General features: G+C 36.1%; 2 protein-coding genes across 2 annotated transcripts in view; both read right to left on the reverse strand.

Moving 5' to 3' along the window:
• Positions 1-5,433, reverse strand: part of LOC127987076 (uncharacterized) — a 92,059-nt gene extending 86,626 nt beyond the window's left edge. The window contains exons 1-2 of the mRNA XM_052589372.1: positions 5,247-5,433; positions 1,548-1,730 (exon numbers count right to left, since the gene is read on the reverse strand). Coding sequence (XP_052445332.1) covers positions 1,548-1,730; positions 5,247-5,304 — 241 coding nt within the window. The 5' untranslated portion in view covers positions 5,305-5,433. The remainder of the gene's footprint in view (positions 1-1,547; positions 1,731-5,246) is intronic.
• The window catches only part of LOC127987083 (uncharacterized), a 187,872-nt gene that overhangs the window by 96,023 nt on the left and 74,981 nt on the right, over positions 1-16,868 (reverse strand). The window lies entirely within an intron of this gene.

Here is a 16,868-nt window from a genome sequence, read left to right on the forward strand (position 1 = left end):
TCTGTCTGTATCAACACCAGAGGCACCTAAAGAAGAAATTAATAATTTTTTAAAATCAATTCCCCATTTCTTCCCATTGAATTCAGATTACATAAAATAAAACTGCTCTGTTCCTCTACATTAATGGCAACATCATAAGGTGAATTTAAGATGTCAAACATTTGCTTTGATAAGAGTATTACAATAATACACAAATGAAACAGTTCAAAAGTTTACCTTAATTCTTAATACCGTGTTACTACCAAGATCAAAATATGTTGTTATGTTTGTGACAATGTTGGGCCCCATCTTACTGTGTGTTCACACCACCACCGTCGAGAGCGCCAAAGTGGCCAGAAGTCATTCATTTTCAATGTGAGCCGGCATCGAGCAGCGGCAAGGAGCATCGCGTCACGAATTGCCCGTTGACAGCACCGAGGAGAGTTGAAATCAGAGCATTTTATGGTACTGAGCTATGACGCGGTTCGGCAGCAACCAATCAGAACGTAAAAGTCCTCCGCTAGAGAGGAGAAAATTTAGATTGTTCATTTTCCTGGTAAGTTGCTGACGTGCAGTAACAATACAAGAATAATAATCTAAAGATATAATAAATAATAGTACAGTAGTCTCATGTTTATACTTGATTATATTTACTTAAGTAACATTTTCTATGCAGGACATTTACTTTCATCAGAGTATTTTTACAGTGCTTTATACATTATTAGGTAAAAAATACTTTGTCCACAAACACAATTTAATGAGGTTAACTTATAATGTTTCCCTCGTTGTGGTTAGTCTGCACAAGTTTAACAAGCTTGAATGCTTTGCGGCCACTTTACATACAAGATAAGCAATCGATATACGTCAGAACGTCATAGCGCTCACTAAACTTTCGGAAACGTTGTGAGCAGAGCGGCCAGAGCAATTTTTGACGTTCTCGACGGTGGCGGTGTGAACGCACAGATACACCCGGAACAATGCGCCTCAAGGCACAACACAAGTGTGTTTGCTAGTTTCAGTCCGGCGCTGTTCGCATTTTCCCGTTCAGCACCACATCATTTAGTTAGCAAATGCATTTGCGCCCATGGGCATGCTGGTCTAAAAAAGAAGTGTGTTCAGGTGCATTGCTATTTTAAGGAGCTGAAAATAATCTGCACCATAGACGAACTCAAACCTGGTCTAACGTCTAAAGTCAATGGCGCAATATTTTTTTGTTATTTAAAGAGTAAGTTCTTTTTTTTTTTTTTTTTTTTTTTTAAAGAGCAAGTCTCGCTCTTAAAGGGAATGGGAGATGACACTCTAACTGGTTTATTGAATGTTACGCCCATTACTCATTAAGAGAATAGGGACAACCCATTCAAAAAATGCGCCCCTGCTACCAAAAAAAAAAAAAAAAAACACTGAATGACTAAAATGATACTCACCAGTGACAGTGACATTGAATTCCTTAATGACACCATTTATCATCTGTACTTTATAAAGTCCAGAGTCATTGGTTGTGATGTTCATGATGGTCAGAGATCCAGTCTGATTGTCCAGCTTCAGTCTGTCTCTGAATCTCTCAGTACCTTCATTACACTGAACATCTGTACAGATCTTACTGAGATCTCCAGTGATTTGAGCGATGCGGGTGTCACTGAAATACCACCTGAACCTGTCTTGCTGGTTTGTTTCAACACCAGTGTCTAGAGTGACTGATTCTCCCTCCACTTCTGACAATGACACTCTCTCTGTATGAACACCAGAAGCACCTACAGAAGAAAATAATCAAATATCAAATACTTCCCATTAAAGATGAGATGCTTTGGATGAGATGTGTAAGAAATAATTACACAAAAGAGTGTTTTAAGGACAAAAAAAAAAAAAAAAAAAAAAAAAAAAAAAACTATTGCAAAATACAAATCATATGCATTACTATCAAAAATATGAATTTGGCTGGTTTGGCTTTGCAGAACAGGGCCGTCACTAGTGAGTTATAATGGCCCCTGGCTGATTTTCACAAGTTTTAAGCCTTGCCAATTTAAACATTCAAAAGAGTTTAAAGCATTCTAACACAAGACTCAGTATTATAACTGAGACTGAGAATTTATCCATAGCCAAACCAAAAATTATTCAGACATCAGATATAATTTTTTGACATTTTTTATTAGTGGGTTCCTCTTAACCTCTGCAGACCTGGTACCGGGTCCGAAAATAGCATGCCAGATGTTTGTGTCTCATTTGCATAGCCTTCCTTATATGGTATATGCCCATAAATGGGTTCATTTGAAAGCTTAGCGTGTTTTCTTTACAAAGAATACCATTAATTGGGGTTTTATGATACATAAAGTAGTCAAATAAACCTAAGAAATATATCCCCCACCCCATAAATTTCCATCTAACGATTGCGAATACGTTTTCATAAGAATGTGTATTTAAAATATTTTTCACAAAACAGTCAAGTCATATATCACAAGAAAGCTCTCATTCTCAGGAATCTGATGATGTAGATCATTTTATTGTGTGACAATCACAGATCGAATGATCTTCAACAGAATCGCGATGTAAAATTTCTCACCTCATTGCAAATTATTATTTATACATTTTGCACCGCTTCAGTCAGCCGCAAACAGCCACGCATACCTATATACTCGATAAAATCTTTTAGATTAGAATCTCTTCTTTCAAACAAGACCATTTTTACGTTTCTGCGTGCTTCCATTGCTGAGATATAAAGCGTTTTGTACAAGTGCGCAAAAGAGAACCAAAGGGCTGTGAGCGCAGACTAGATCTCTAACTCATATTGATGTGCCTAAAGCCTTTCTTCTGCTATAGACATCTGATCTCTTTTGTGAAGCGCTATTAGTCCTTATAGCTGCCATTCACAAGCCGTGTCGGAGTCGAATGTGTGAAAATCAGCACCAGAAGGAGGGGGAGTGAGTGGACAGCGACTGCCCAGTCCTTTCCACCGGAATGACGCAAACGAAGCGCTGGTCTCTGGGAAATTGAGTTTTTGGCTGCTTCTGAACAAAGACCAGGAAAAACTACACGCAGGGATTCGCCGGATTAAAAATGAATAATATTCATAATACAAGTTATGGATTACCAGCGTCACCGTGGAGAGGTCAGGACGCGCATCTGGTAAGCGTATACGCGTGCTACTCGCTTTCATACATTTGATTCTTTATTCTGAGGCCTGGAAGCTCCGCTAGCAATAAGCTAATATGTTTATTTTCATAACTGTGCAGTGTTCGACCGCATCTCAGTGAAGGTACAGTAAACAGTACAGTACTGGGGGAATAAACATAAATTTGTTTGTTGACGCTCCAAAGTTCGCGTACAAGCTTCGGGGAGCGTGTTAGCGCTGAATCAGAATCAAAACAAACAGACACGCTGATAAAACATCAAAATATTATATATGAATGAGACAGGCGAGGTCTCCCAATCTTTACACGATGCAGAATAGACATAAATGAAATGATATGAAGCTGGAGATTATGGATTCTATTTTAGATTGTGATAGACCAGATATTTTTTTTTTATAATTTTATGCATGTTGCTATTGTGTAATTTGACTTATTCTCTTTCAAAGACTGTTCAGAAAACCCACACACAAAAAAGCACATTGTATTGAGATGGTTCATCATATGTGAAACAACATAAATAATACTATTTGTCACAAACAGCAGCTTTTTATGTAACTTCTGAGTGTTTTCTGTCAAATAATATACAGAGATCACATTATTCCATACTGCAAGTGTGCAAAAGATGACTTCATACTTATTTAGACTAAAATTTTATACAAAAATAGTATTATTCCTTCCTTCAGTTGGAATAGAATAACTTTTGCATAGATTAGGATAGAAAGAAATTTCTCTGTTTTCCTCTAATAGCTGACAGGTGGAAGAAGCACAAGACATTTGTCTGAAGTTGCCAGCCCTTTCAATGCCTGAGTTATACCATTTCAAACTTCAGTTTACACAAATAAAATAAAAAAGCGCCTTGTTTTTTTTCCCCTATTTATTATAACACAGACAGCATATATTGTCATTTTTATCACTTTCAACAGTGTTTTATGTAATTTCAAAGGGTTTCCTTTAAAATGATACCAAATTTTTTGAGCTTACTCATTTGCATGTGTATAGGGAAGCATTCAAAATTAGGTAGGAAAATGAAAACGGAAATCCCCAAAATAGCATTTGTGCTTATGTGGCTAAAGTTAATTTATGCAAGTGAGTACAGCAAAATAAAGCGAACTGTGAACTATTATACCCCAAAATTATTCATACTGTGGACTACCAGTGAAAATGATAAAAACAATTTGGGACCAAAAATTATTCAGGCACTTTGACCTGACCATGTTTAGCTTAAATAATTGGTCAACAAAGTATTGATAGTTGTGTAAATATTGTCATACTAACAGTTGTCTGAAGTTTTGTTTGATTGTAATTATACACCTTTTTATCAAAGTTTTCTGACATTCTCAACATGAATTTTTGTTCTGACAGTTTAACTCTTAACTCTTGCTCTATTTTATTACCATGTTATAAACTACAGCAAATAACTATGATCATGTAAGAAATGTTGACAGTATCTGAATACATTTTGGTCTGACTGTTTATTTAATTTTACACCGAAGACTATGCAGTGCTATTTTACATTTGATTATTTGGTTTCTGTACTTGGACACCTAAAAAACGTTAACAAGCTTAAACATTGTGTAAAAAGCACAAATAAATGAATAGAACAAATATACAAATTAAACAATTTCAAACAGTGCCCACTGGGGTGCACCGGGGCTCCGCAAACCCCAGCTACTGTATGGCCCTGAACCCTGCTCATTCACCTTCTGTCCAGTTATTTCCCCACCACCTACGGTATGTTTTGAAAAGAAATTAAATCATGGTATAGCATAACTGTATAATTTATAAAACATATATTTATTTTCCACAGTATTAGTAACAGCCAGGTAAATTACTTAATGGATGTTGCTGAATTAAGTTTTTGTCTTAATTTGATGTTTTCCAATTTATCTCGTCAATACAGTTTACAGGATAAAACAAAAGACAAACCGAGATGGGCAGTTGCTCCTGCATGATGTAACCCGTCATGACAGATTACCAGACCATCCCTGAAACAATGCTTCTAGACTCGCCTTTCTAACATCATCTGTTGCGCTCACGAAGCGCATGTTTGTAGTTTACTGTTTACTGAAAACACAATTTTAACCGCTAATTTCAGTTAGCACAACTCGTTATAACACCGAAAGAAAAATTTTAAAGTCTTACCATGGTCGAGCAGACAGCAGAACAATAAGGGTGAAATAAAGAGCAGCTTCATTTTCATTAGGTTTTCTAAAAAATATATAACTATAGAATTTGAAACAGTGCTAAGTTGTTTCTCTTCAGTAAACCCGAAGCCACTGCGTCTTCTTCTTGTTTAGCTATTATTATTATTTTCACAGCGGCTGGTATCCAGTGTACTGGTGCATGAAGAACCCGTTGTGTCTGAAAGTGAAAGTATAACTCGGGAGACTCCCAAGACACTGCAGCGCGAGGAATGAGACGTGTCGTCATGAATTAATATAGCCTAGTATAATTTGGCGTTTTATTATTTTGGTGCCGGATTAATTATCTGTATGAATTCAAACATTATATAGCTTTCACAGACACAAAAAAGAGAGTAAGAGAGCACTGCCCTAATTATTCAGACAGTAATACTATAAAAATGTATATAATTGCTATACATTTATTGTGTAACTGAGGCACTTTTGACCTTTTATCCCTCTTTTCCAGGGAGAGAGAACTTAAGAAGAGAGAAAGACAAGAATCCTGTACAACATGCAATTAGCATCTTTCTGCATTCACACCAGAGCTATAGAAATATTATTAAAACAAAACTATATTTAAATAGATAAAAACAATGACATTCTTATGATATTCTAATGATATTTTATATTGCATGTTCTAGTGTATACTAGCAGTCATAAAGTTTATTGTCTAGTATACTCTCAAAAACACACATCATATTCATTGTAGTTGTTGACAGCCTCAACACAACTAGGGTTCACTAGTCAAGTCAAGTTGAGTGAAGTTAATTGTCATTTTAACCACACATAGTGTACATAGTGAAACAAAACAATGTTTCTCCACCAGGGTGCTGCATAAGACCAACACAGAACTACAAGGGACTAGACAAACGTGCAGACAGCACAAGGCAGTACGTCTACTGGGACAAACAATTGGCAGAGTAAGTCCTAGTGCAGAGCCAACCAGTACGCATGTGAAAATAGTGACAGTAGTGCAAAGAGTACAATATGTATTGTAGCAGCATAAAGTGTGCAAAAAACTTGCAAAACAATTGTAAAGAGGACAAAGGATGCTCAGTTGTGTGTGTGTGTGTGTGTGTGTGTGTGTGTGTGTGTGTATGTTCATGTGTGTATGTGTGTGTTCCTTCAGTCCAGTTTCTGAGTGTTGAGAAGTCAGATGGCATTGGGGAAGAAATGCTTCGTGTGAGAGGGGTGTGTGGGGTCATCCATCATGCTTGTGGCTTTGTGGATGCAACGTGAGGTGTAAAAGTGACTGACTTTCCTGTCATTTATCAAATTGATTTGAGACAAAAAAGGTTTTATTTTTTGGTAATGCTCATTTAAACAAAGTTTCAGTGTTTAGCTGTCAATCTGTTGTGCCAACTATGGTCGCAAGTTCCGATGGTCGCATAGTTGCTTTTGGGAAACGCACCCCAGTGTAGTTTTACAGTGATGCATGATGGGTAAAAATCCAGATTTACCTCTGATCAACAACTCTACACTGTTTGTTATTTGTTTTTTGTAGGATTGATTCGGTTCTTCATTTCTCCATGCTAGCTAACATAAAAAAAAAATCCATCCAACTAGTTAGTGATTGAGGAAAGTTCGCACTGCCCAAAAAGAGCCCCTTATAATAATAATTGTTTTGCTGAGTCTGTAAGAAACCATGAAAACCGTGACAAAATGGCATATAACAGGAGGTGGAGGTATAGACAGAAGCTCAATTCTTTAATTTATTTAACTTAATCATTCACACACTGAATGTGTACAATATACAAATGAGTAGATTATGAACTTTCAACATTTCTTTGAACACAAAACATTGACACACACAAATAAGTCAAATAAATAAATAAATACATAGAGTACATACAGGACATACTGTGATGAGATTTGTGAGTGTGCTTTTGGTCTGTGTCCTCATTCATCCCGCCAAAATACATCCATACACAAACCAAAAGCCAAATTATCAACACTAAACAAGTGAGGTTTCCTGGTATATTAAAGTGTATATACTGGAGGTGTGAATCTTCACTTGCCTCATGACTCGATTACAATTCAGATCTTAACGTTTCATATATAAAGCACAATTTTGTTACTGGCACGGAAAGGATCCAGAAAATAACCGTGTGTTTCCAGTATTGATGTTTTCTAACCCATGCATAAATGTTTCACCAATATAATTATTATTTATCCGGGTCTTTAGTGATTTGGAACTATATATCTAACATGAACATATATAATGGATCTCTATATGCTTGTGTATTTAACCCGCACATTCAGTAACATATTCACAATCTAAACAATATTCTCAAAGCTATAATTTTTCGGCATCTTCAAAAACAAAACTTAGGTGATTGTCAGTTTATGCACCACATCAAATATCAAATGACAGTGACACTTGCATATATTTGATTACATACTGTAACTGCTCTGCACTAAAGCCATTCAAGCCATTACAAGTTTTGCTGATGATATTCTTTTGCTTTATGCCTGTGGTAATAATCACGGAAACATCATGTCATTGTGTTTCAATGAATTGCAGTTATTGAGTCATCAGGTATTCAATTATTGTTAAGCAAGAAACATTTACCTATTCTATTGTACTATTATCACTAATGAACCTACAAACCTTTTTACAAAAAGTTAAATAGACCGACATATATAAAATAAACCGACATTCTTCTATATTGTGTTTTGGTGTTGATACATTGTTTATAATAAATAAATTGAGGAATGCTAAGAATGAGTGGGAGGATAAGTCACATGTTGCTAAAGACCTAAGGTATACATTTAAGCAGGGACGGATTAATGCACATGCCCAGGACACTAGACCAGAGGGAGGCCCAGCCAAAATGCAATTCCTCCCGGACTGCGATTTCAACTGTGCCCCCTCAGATTTAATGCCAAGTGAGTTCAGATTTTGAGTTCAGCTTACTAAAGACAAAAATAACTGATGGTTTCCTCTGGATTCCTCTATTTAATACTGTAAAGCTGGTTTGACACAAACTGTATTGTTAAAAGCACTATATAAATAAAGGTGATTTCACTTGAACCTGATACAGATGCGTTTTTACAGCATTGCACATTATAACCAATAACACAGGATTTTGTTGAGTTTATGAATGCAATGGCCAATCAGAAGCTTTCAGATCAGTCATTGCTGAAATGCTGGTGTTTCGTTCAGTGCGCATGCTGACTGACTGAATTGGTGAATATATATATATATATATATATATATATATATATATATATATATATATATATATATATATATATATATATATATATATATATATATAAAAACAGTTGTCTGATTGATTTTATAATCTCAAGGATTCAAAAATGACAAGGATTAGTCTTTGTAAGGGTTGTGATGTCCACTTGTTTTTGTTGAAGGAATTATATCATTTGTAGCATTTCTATCGCAGAAAGGTGGCTAAAAATGAAATATTAAGTGGCTATTTTAATTAAATGTTTGGTCATTAAAGAATATTTACATTGTCAAAGAACAATGTCATTGACTTCCGTCTATAGTTCAAGAACTCTCAACAACCCCTATTATAATCATTGAAGTTGTTTACACTGTAAAATGAACACCCTATTAACATTGTATGCACATCTGTACTTTGTTGTTTCTGATTAATGGATTCACCAAAGAGCAGAAATCAGTAAGTCAACATGAGCACTGAACAAAACATCAGCATTTCAGAGATGACTTTGACTTGCATTCATAAGCTCAACAGAATTTCAGCCTGATTACCGTGTGCCCCTTTAGCAACACCCATTCACGGGGTCTCAGACTGATTACCTCGTGCCTTTTTAGCAACACCTGTCCGCGGGGTCTCAGCCTGATTAACACGTGCCCCTTTAGCAACACCTGTCCGCGGGGTCTCAGCCTGATTAACACGTGCCTTTTTAGCAACACCTTTCCGTGGGTTTGCTCCTTTAGCAACACCTGTCCGTGGAGTCTCAGTTGGATTACTGCGTGCCCCTTTAGCAACACTCATCTGCAGGTGTGCCCCTCTAGCAACACATGTCTGCCTGGTCTCAGCCTGATTACCGCGTGCCCCTTTAGCAACACCCGTCCGTGGGTGTGCCACTTTAGCAACACTCATCCGCAGGTGTGCCCCTTTAGCAACACATGTCTGCCTGGTCTCAGCCTGATTACCGCGTGCCCCTTTAGCAACACCCGTCCGTGGGTGTGCCACTTTAGCAACACCTCTCTGCGGGGTCTCAGCCTGATTACCGCGTGCCCCTTTAGCAACACCTTTCCGCAGGTGTGCCCCTCTAGCAACACCTGTCTGCGGGGTCTCAGCCTGATTACGGTGTAACCCTTTAGCAACACTCATCCGCAGGTGTGTCCCTCTAGCAACACCTGTCTGCCTGGTCTCAGCCTGATTAACGCATGCCCCTTTAGCAACACCCGTCCATTGGTGTGCCCCTTTAGCAACAACTGTCTGCAGGGTCTCAGTCTGATTATCGCTTTCTTTAGCAACACCCGTCTGCGGGGTCTCAGCCTGATTACTGCTTTCATTAGCAAAAACTAGCTGCGGGGTCTCAGCCTGATTACTGCTTTCATTAGCAAAAACTACCTGCGGGGTCTCAGTCTGATTATCGCTTTCTTTAGCAAAAACTATCTGCGGGGTCTCAGTCTGATTATCACTTTCTTTAGCAAAAACTGTCTGCAGGGTATCAGTCTGATTATCACTTTCTTTAGCAAAAACTATCTGCGGGGTCTCAGTCTGATTATCGCTTTCTTTAGCAAAAACTGTCTGCAGGGTATCAGTCTGATTATCACTTTCTTTAGCAAAAACTGTCTGCGGGGTCTCAGTCTGATTATCGCTTTCTTTAGCAAAAACTGTCTGCAGGGTATCAGTCTGATTATCACTTTCTTTAGCAAAAACTGTCTGCAGGGTATCAGTCTGATTATCACTTTCTTTAGCAAAAACCGTCTGCGGTGTCTCAGCCTGATTACCGCTTTCTTTAGTAAAAACTATCTGCGGGGTCTCAGTCTGATTATCGCTTTCATTAGCAAAAACTATCTGCGGGGTCTCAGTCTGATTATCGCTTTCATTAGCAAAAACGGTCTGCGGGGTCTCAGTCTGATTATCGCTTTCTTTAGCAATACCTGTCTGTGGGGTCCCAGCCTGATTACTGCTTACTTCTTTAGCAACATCCGTCTGTGGGGTCTTAGGCTGATTACCCCTTGCTTCTTTAGCAACACATATCTGCGGGGTCTCAGCCTGATTACCCAATGTCCCAACCTGATCGACGGATGGCCCATGAGCAACATCCTTCTGTAGAATTTCAGCCTGAATAAGGGGGGATGCTTCTCCACTTTTATCCTGAAAGAAAGAAAACATATTTCCCGAAGATAAAGTAGAATATAATATTTTTTAATTTAATATCATATCAGCATCTTAAGATATTTTCATGGCAAAAACAATAAAAAAATACAAGTATAACAAATACAATAAAAACCAGCAAACAAACAAACACAAGATACATTAAATAAGAATTTGTACATAAACATATGAGAAAAATTCTAAAACCTTTTCTGGCAAAATTATACTAAATAAATATTTAAATTAGTTCACATTAAGATAAAACACATAATAATAATAAAAAAAAAATAATAAACAAAAAAATAAAAATAAAAAGATTCAATCAAACATGTTTACCCTCAGATATATGCTGAATGTAAAGATCTCTGCTCTTTGTTCTGGAGTTAAATAACACAAGAGGAATACTCTGTTAAATAAGTCCATTATTATTACGGTTTTTATGGGATGATTTTTGAATGAATCCAAACATTTCTCAGCCTGATTTACCGCATGCCTCTGTAGCAACACCTGTCTGCGGGGTCTCAGCCTGATTATAGTGTTGATCTTTTTCAACAGTCATCTGAAGGGTCCCAACCTGATCGACAGATGGCCCATCAGCAAAATCCTTCTGCAGAGTTTCAGTCTGAATAAGGGGCGATGCTTCTCCACTTTTATCCTGAAAGAGAGTAAACATATTCCCAGAAGATAAAGTAGAAAGGAATATTTGTATTTAATATCATATATCTAATCAAGAAATAATATATTCTGTCATACCTCCTGAAGAACTACTATTAAATATCTACTAGTTAAGTTTCAAGAAATATAACTATGAAATAACTACTACTGAACAGTTACACACAAATAGTCACTATAATAATCAGGCTGTGGCCCACAAATCAAGTACTTGAGTAAAAGTACAGATACCCCAATACAATATTACTCCAGTAAAATTATAAGTACCCTTTTATTTTTTATTTTTTTAATAACTTGAGTAAAACGACAAGTATAAAATACTACTACAGTAACAAATTTGTTACAGTCCACTTATAAACCTATATAGAAATGAAATATGCAATGTTTGCTTCCACAGTAAATGTTTACATTTTGATTATACAATGTTTGTTAAGTTAGTTTAATTGTGGACAGTATACATGTTTAAATTGAATAAAATATGTTGTATTAAGGAATGCTCTCAGCTGAAATAAAGATCGTAAACAAGTTGTCTTTTATTTTACAAAGTTTATGATTACTTTTAAAGTTTTTTTTAGAGTGTACATTTGATTTAAGCCAATTATTAGTAATTATTATTTACTAATAGGTTCACTTTAGAATACTCTCTCAGGTTCTAAGTAATTCCTTCTGAATTATCTGATAAATCTTTATTATTTAATGTCTTCACTATATTTTCACTTTAGAACAGGTGTACAGTTTCAGGTGCGAAATAGGTCCTGCAGAATAATGGGTTCCCTATGTTTTCACTTTAGAATACTGTTTCAGGTTCTAGGTAATTCTAGCGTAATTATTTAATACTTCTTTATTTATCACGAATGGGTTCCCAATATTTTCACTTGAGAACAGGCCTACTGTTTCAGATGTGAAATAGGTCCCGCAGAGCCATTTGATAATTATTCATTTAATTACTAATGGGTTCCCTAATTTTTAATAATATTCATCATTTTCGAGAAGGTAGCCTGCTGCTATATATCGTAAATTAACAACGTTGAATGACGACACTTGGCGGCTGTGTTTCAAATCACACCCTACACCCTCATTCACTATTCCCTACATGAGTTTACTAATATAGTCCACCTGACAGAGAGGTGGACACTCTGTAGTGTGCACACATTCATTATAAGTGTTCATTTAAAACCGAGGACTTTGTTGTGGTGTTTAAAGGGCTAAAGATTTAAGATGAAGAAAAAACCGCATGAAACATAATATAACAGTAAAAAACTGTAATTAATTTACAGGAAACAAACTGTAGAAAAACAGTTATTTACTGGCACCCCTGCTGCAAAAAAATAAAAAAAAACTTGTTTTTCTACAGTTTGTTGTCGTTAAGTCAAGGAAAAACAGTAATATACTGTAAAATGTAAATGTCAGATTTACCAAAAAAAAAAAAAAAAAAGTTAATTTAACTAAAATATTTGTGAACATCCATAGAAAAAAAAATATACAAAGTCATACACTGATGACAGTAAATACTGAACTCAAATGTATTAATGTGTGTTTGCACAAGAGAGATATGTTAAGTTTAATATAGTTTTGTTGTTCACCATTGTGCTGGAGAGTAGAGCCTGTGCTTCAGTCAATGATGAGCCACAAATTCTGTTCTTCTGCTGCTTTATATAAAGACAGTAAATGTTTAGTTGCTAATACAGTGATGATCTCTGTTTAAAGTACTTCAGCACATACATGTGTGCTATAGCTGACAATGAGCTGCAGTGATTTGAATAAAAGTCTTGTATTTTACTACACATTAAGTGTTTGCATTTTTATATAAAGACATATTCCTTCTCAGTGTACTCAGATGAAATAAGTTTACAGTACTAACATCGTAGGAATGCTAGCTTTTAAACTGTTTGAAGCAGTGGGAGTGGAGTTATTTTCCATGGTAGAATTTACGGTAAAATACTGTAAAAAAAAATAAGAGTGGTAAATTAATGGTTGAAAGCTGTAAATTAACAGTACTTTACTGGCACCCCTGCAGCTCATTTTGCTGAGGACAGCTTCCTCAATCTCAATCAGTTTCGCACAAACTCGTAGGATTCGCACAAAGATTATTCTTGAAAGATGGAGCAGTTCCCGATTTGTCTGGAGAAGGCGTTGTTTACGGACCAAATAATATTTTTTTGTGTGTATATATATATTGTTTTGTTTTAATTTGTTTTAAAATTACACAACAGACAGATTTTGTATACATAGTGTCTCACCAGGTCAGGATCGTTGTGCCGTGTCATTTTTCCTGGTTAAACAAAACAACAAAACTTTACTTTGGTCATTTAGAGTAATGTAATATAATAATGAATAATGTAACATACTTTTAAATAATCTTTTTTTTTCTCTCTAATAAATCTCATTATTCCAGCTTGTTGAATCAGCTGTACGCAATACTTGCCATGTTGTCTTGCTTGTGTAGATCTCCTGCAGCAACAGTAAATCACACCAGCAGCAGCTGCAACCAGCAGAACAGCAGCACTAACAGCAGAAGCAGCAACAACAGCAGGTGAATCTGGAGCAGCTGAAGACAGAGACTCATTATTACTAAAGATAAGATAATGATAAACAACTTTACTAGTACTTTTGGCTGACATGTAGTAAAAAGTTTTATAACATTGATTTGTAAGAAACACAGGAAAACTGGCTGACATTATGTCTTTTTTTTCTGTTAACAATAAACTTCAAAAGTTTAATATCCATAAGATGGCAAAGACTCTTCTGACTGTCAATTCTTTGTCTGTTTGATTTTGCATGTAAAGATGATAGATTTTATCTTAATTATAATGTTATATTGAGTCAAAGCTTACTTCTTCAAACAGGGTATAATGCTAACATTTACGGAGTCAATTATATCAGTAAACAAACAAACAAACAAAAAAAAAAAAAAAAAAAGATTAAAATGATACTCACTAGTGACAGTAACATTGAATTTCTTAACGATGCCATAGCTCATTTGTACTTTATAAACTCCAGCATCTGTGGTTGTGATGTTCATGATGGTCAGAGATCCAGTCTGATTGTCCAGCTTCAGTCTGTCTCTGAATCTCTCAGTGTCTTCATTACACTGAACATCTGTACAGATCTTCCTGAGATCTCCAGTGATTTGAGCGATGCGAGTGTCATTGAAATACCATCTAATTCTGTCTTGTTGGTTTGTTTCAACACCAGTGTGTAGAGTGACTGATTTTCCCTTCATCACAAACACTAAGACTCTGTCTGTATCAACACCAGAGGCAACTAAAGAAGAAATTAATCATAATTTTAATTAATTCACCATTTCTTCCCAATGAATGCTGATTATATGAAATAAAACTGCTCTGTTCCTCTGCATTAATGGCAACCGCATTAGGTGTGTTTGAGATATCAAGTATTTCTTGATACACAAAAGAGTGCTTTAAGGACATAAAAAAGACTAAATTAAAATTAAAAGACTAAACTAAATTACAAAAAGACAAATGTCATGAAATAAAATGTCTGAACATTGTTTTGAGGTGTAGTGCAGATAAAAAAATATCTCCATAAATGCCTTACCATGGATGTAAAAACAAAAAAAAAAAAACAAAAAAACAACTGAAATAAAATAAAATACAAAATAAATACATAAATCACTGTATGGAGCCGCTGCTCCTGCATGATGTAACCCGCCATTACAGATTACCAAACTACATCCCTGACACAGTCCTTCTAGACTTTCTCTCATCTTCTGTTGCACCCATGAAGCGCATGTTTGTAGTCTACTGTTCTACTGTACGCTAATTTCGGTTAGCACAAATCATTAGAACACTGAAAAAAGTATATTAAGCCTAAATGTCTTACCATGGCCGAGTAAACAGCAGAACAATAAGGGTGCAATAAAGAGCAGTTTAATTTTCATTAGGTTTTCTAAAAAATAAATGCAGATTTTGAAACAAAGTGCTGAGTTGTTTCTCTTCAGTAAACCCGAAGCCATTGCGTCGTCTTCTTGTTAGCTATTATTATTGTTTCACAGCAGTTGGCATCAAGTGTACTGGTGCATTAAAAAACCGGTGTGTCATGAATGAAAGTGAAAGTATAACTTAGCAGACTCCCAAGACACTGCTGCACGATGAATGAGACATGTCGTCATGTTCTAGTGCTGCTTGTAAAGTGCAGCGTACATGCTGTTTAGAACACTTGGTTTCATCTAAAAATTGAAGGCTTTTGAGCAAGCCAGTTCTTAATGTTATAGTGTATATAGGGTCGGAACCCCTTTTTTGTCTCATTTCATCTGTAAAAGAAAACACGCCTGTTATAGCGCCACCAACTGGCAGCAGGAAGTGTATCATTTTCAAAATGCTTTGAAGTCAGCATCTTATTTTTACTTGATTTGCTTCAAACTTCAACAGAATAATGACAAAACATGGCCAATGTAAATCTGTTGTGGGGATATATTAGGGCTGGTAATTTAACATGTTAATTAGATTAATTGATTATGGAGAAAAATAACGCATTAAAATTATTTATGCATTTAACACACTTGCCCTGCCCCAGACCTATGTGGATCATCTGCCATTTCATAAGTCGATTGATGGCTAATATGAGGCAGAGCAACAACTTACTGTGATGGAGCCTAGAAAATATCTCTAAAATTCAAGATATGGGGCAAAATGTCCCTGTTTGAAATTTTGTCTCATTTGTACATCACATAGTTAAGAAATATCACACGAGAAGTAGGGTAAGTGCAATATCACACAAGTGTAAATGTAAAACTCATCTTATACAACAGTTAATTAAGAAGTTAATATTGTGTTTTTTTTAGACACAATGTTGTCTTTTTTTTTCTCAATTATGCCAACCAGATGATAAAGAAAAATCAGAACTGTTAATCTCCGAGCAACACACAGCGGCATTTAATTTCTTAATCCACATTTTGAACGAATGTGGTGAAACATTTGAATATCTAATGTTCACCCAAGGCCGCAAGACTTGCCTAGTGTGTGTGTCATGTTCTGATTAGTTGCCTTAGTCATGTGCCTTGTTTCCAATTGGTTGCTTTGTGTCATGTGACCCTCTTTGTTTGGTATTTATAGACCTCGTGTATGGAATAAAATCACTTTCCAAAATAATCATAGTAATTCAAAACATGTGTGTGTAATTTAATATATTCGTGCGTAATTTAAAACTATTGTACGTAATTGTGTTTTTTGTCAGAGTTGGATTCCAAAATCTACGGCCACGACTGTTTACAGATACGCGATTTTGTGTGGTTTTAAACACAACTCTAGTACAACTCTAAAATGCACGACTCTGACAGTTTACAGACACGGCGCTTGTTTTCACAATAGCTCTGTTACACACACGACATGTGAATTACGACCACGAAGTGCGGTGTGCGAAACGACTGTCAAAAATACGTCATCAAGGTCACAGGCATTACTAACCGAGGGAAGATGAATCGATTCAACAAAGTGCGCATGCGCCCCACCAAAGTTTTAAACCACTGGCGCCGAAATGGCGGATCAGCAGACAAGTGCTCACACCTCGTCTCAGGTAAGTTAATTATTTTTTTTTTTTTTTATCTGACATGTTTAAGCAGG

The sequence above is a fragment of the Carassius gibelio genome, chromosome B22, assembly GCF_023724105.1.
Source record: "Carassius gibelio isolate Cgi1373 ecotype wild population from Czech Republic chromosome B22, carGib1.2-hapl.c, whole genome shotgun sequence".
Lineage (NCBI taxonomy): Eukaryota > Metazoa > Chordata > Actinopteri > Cypriniformes > Cyprinidae > Carassius > Carassius gibelio.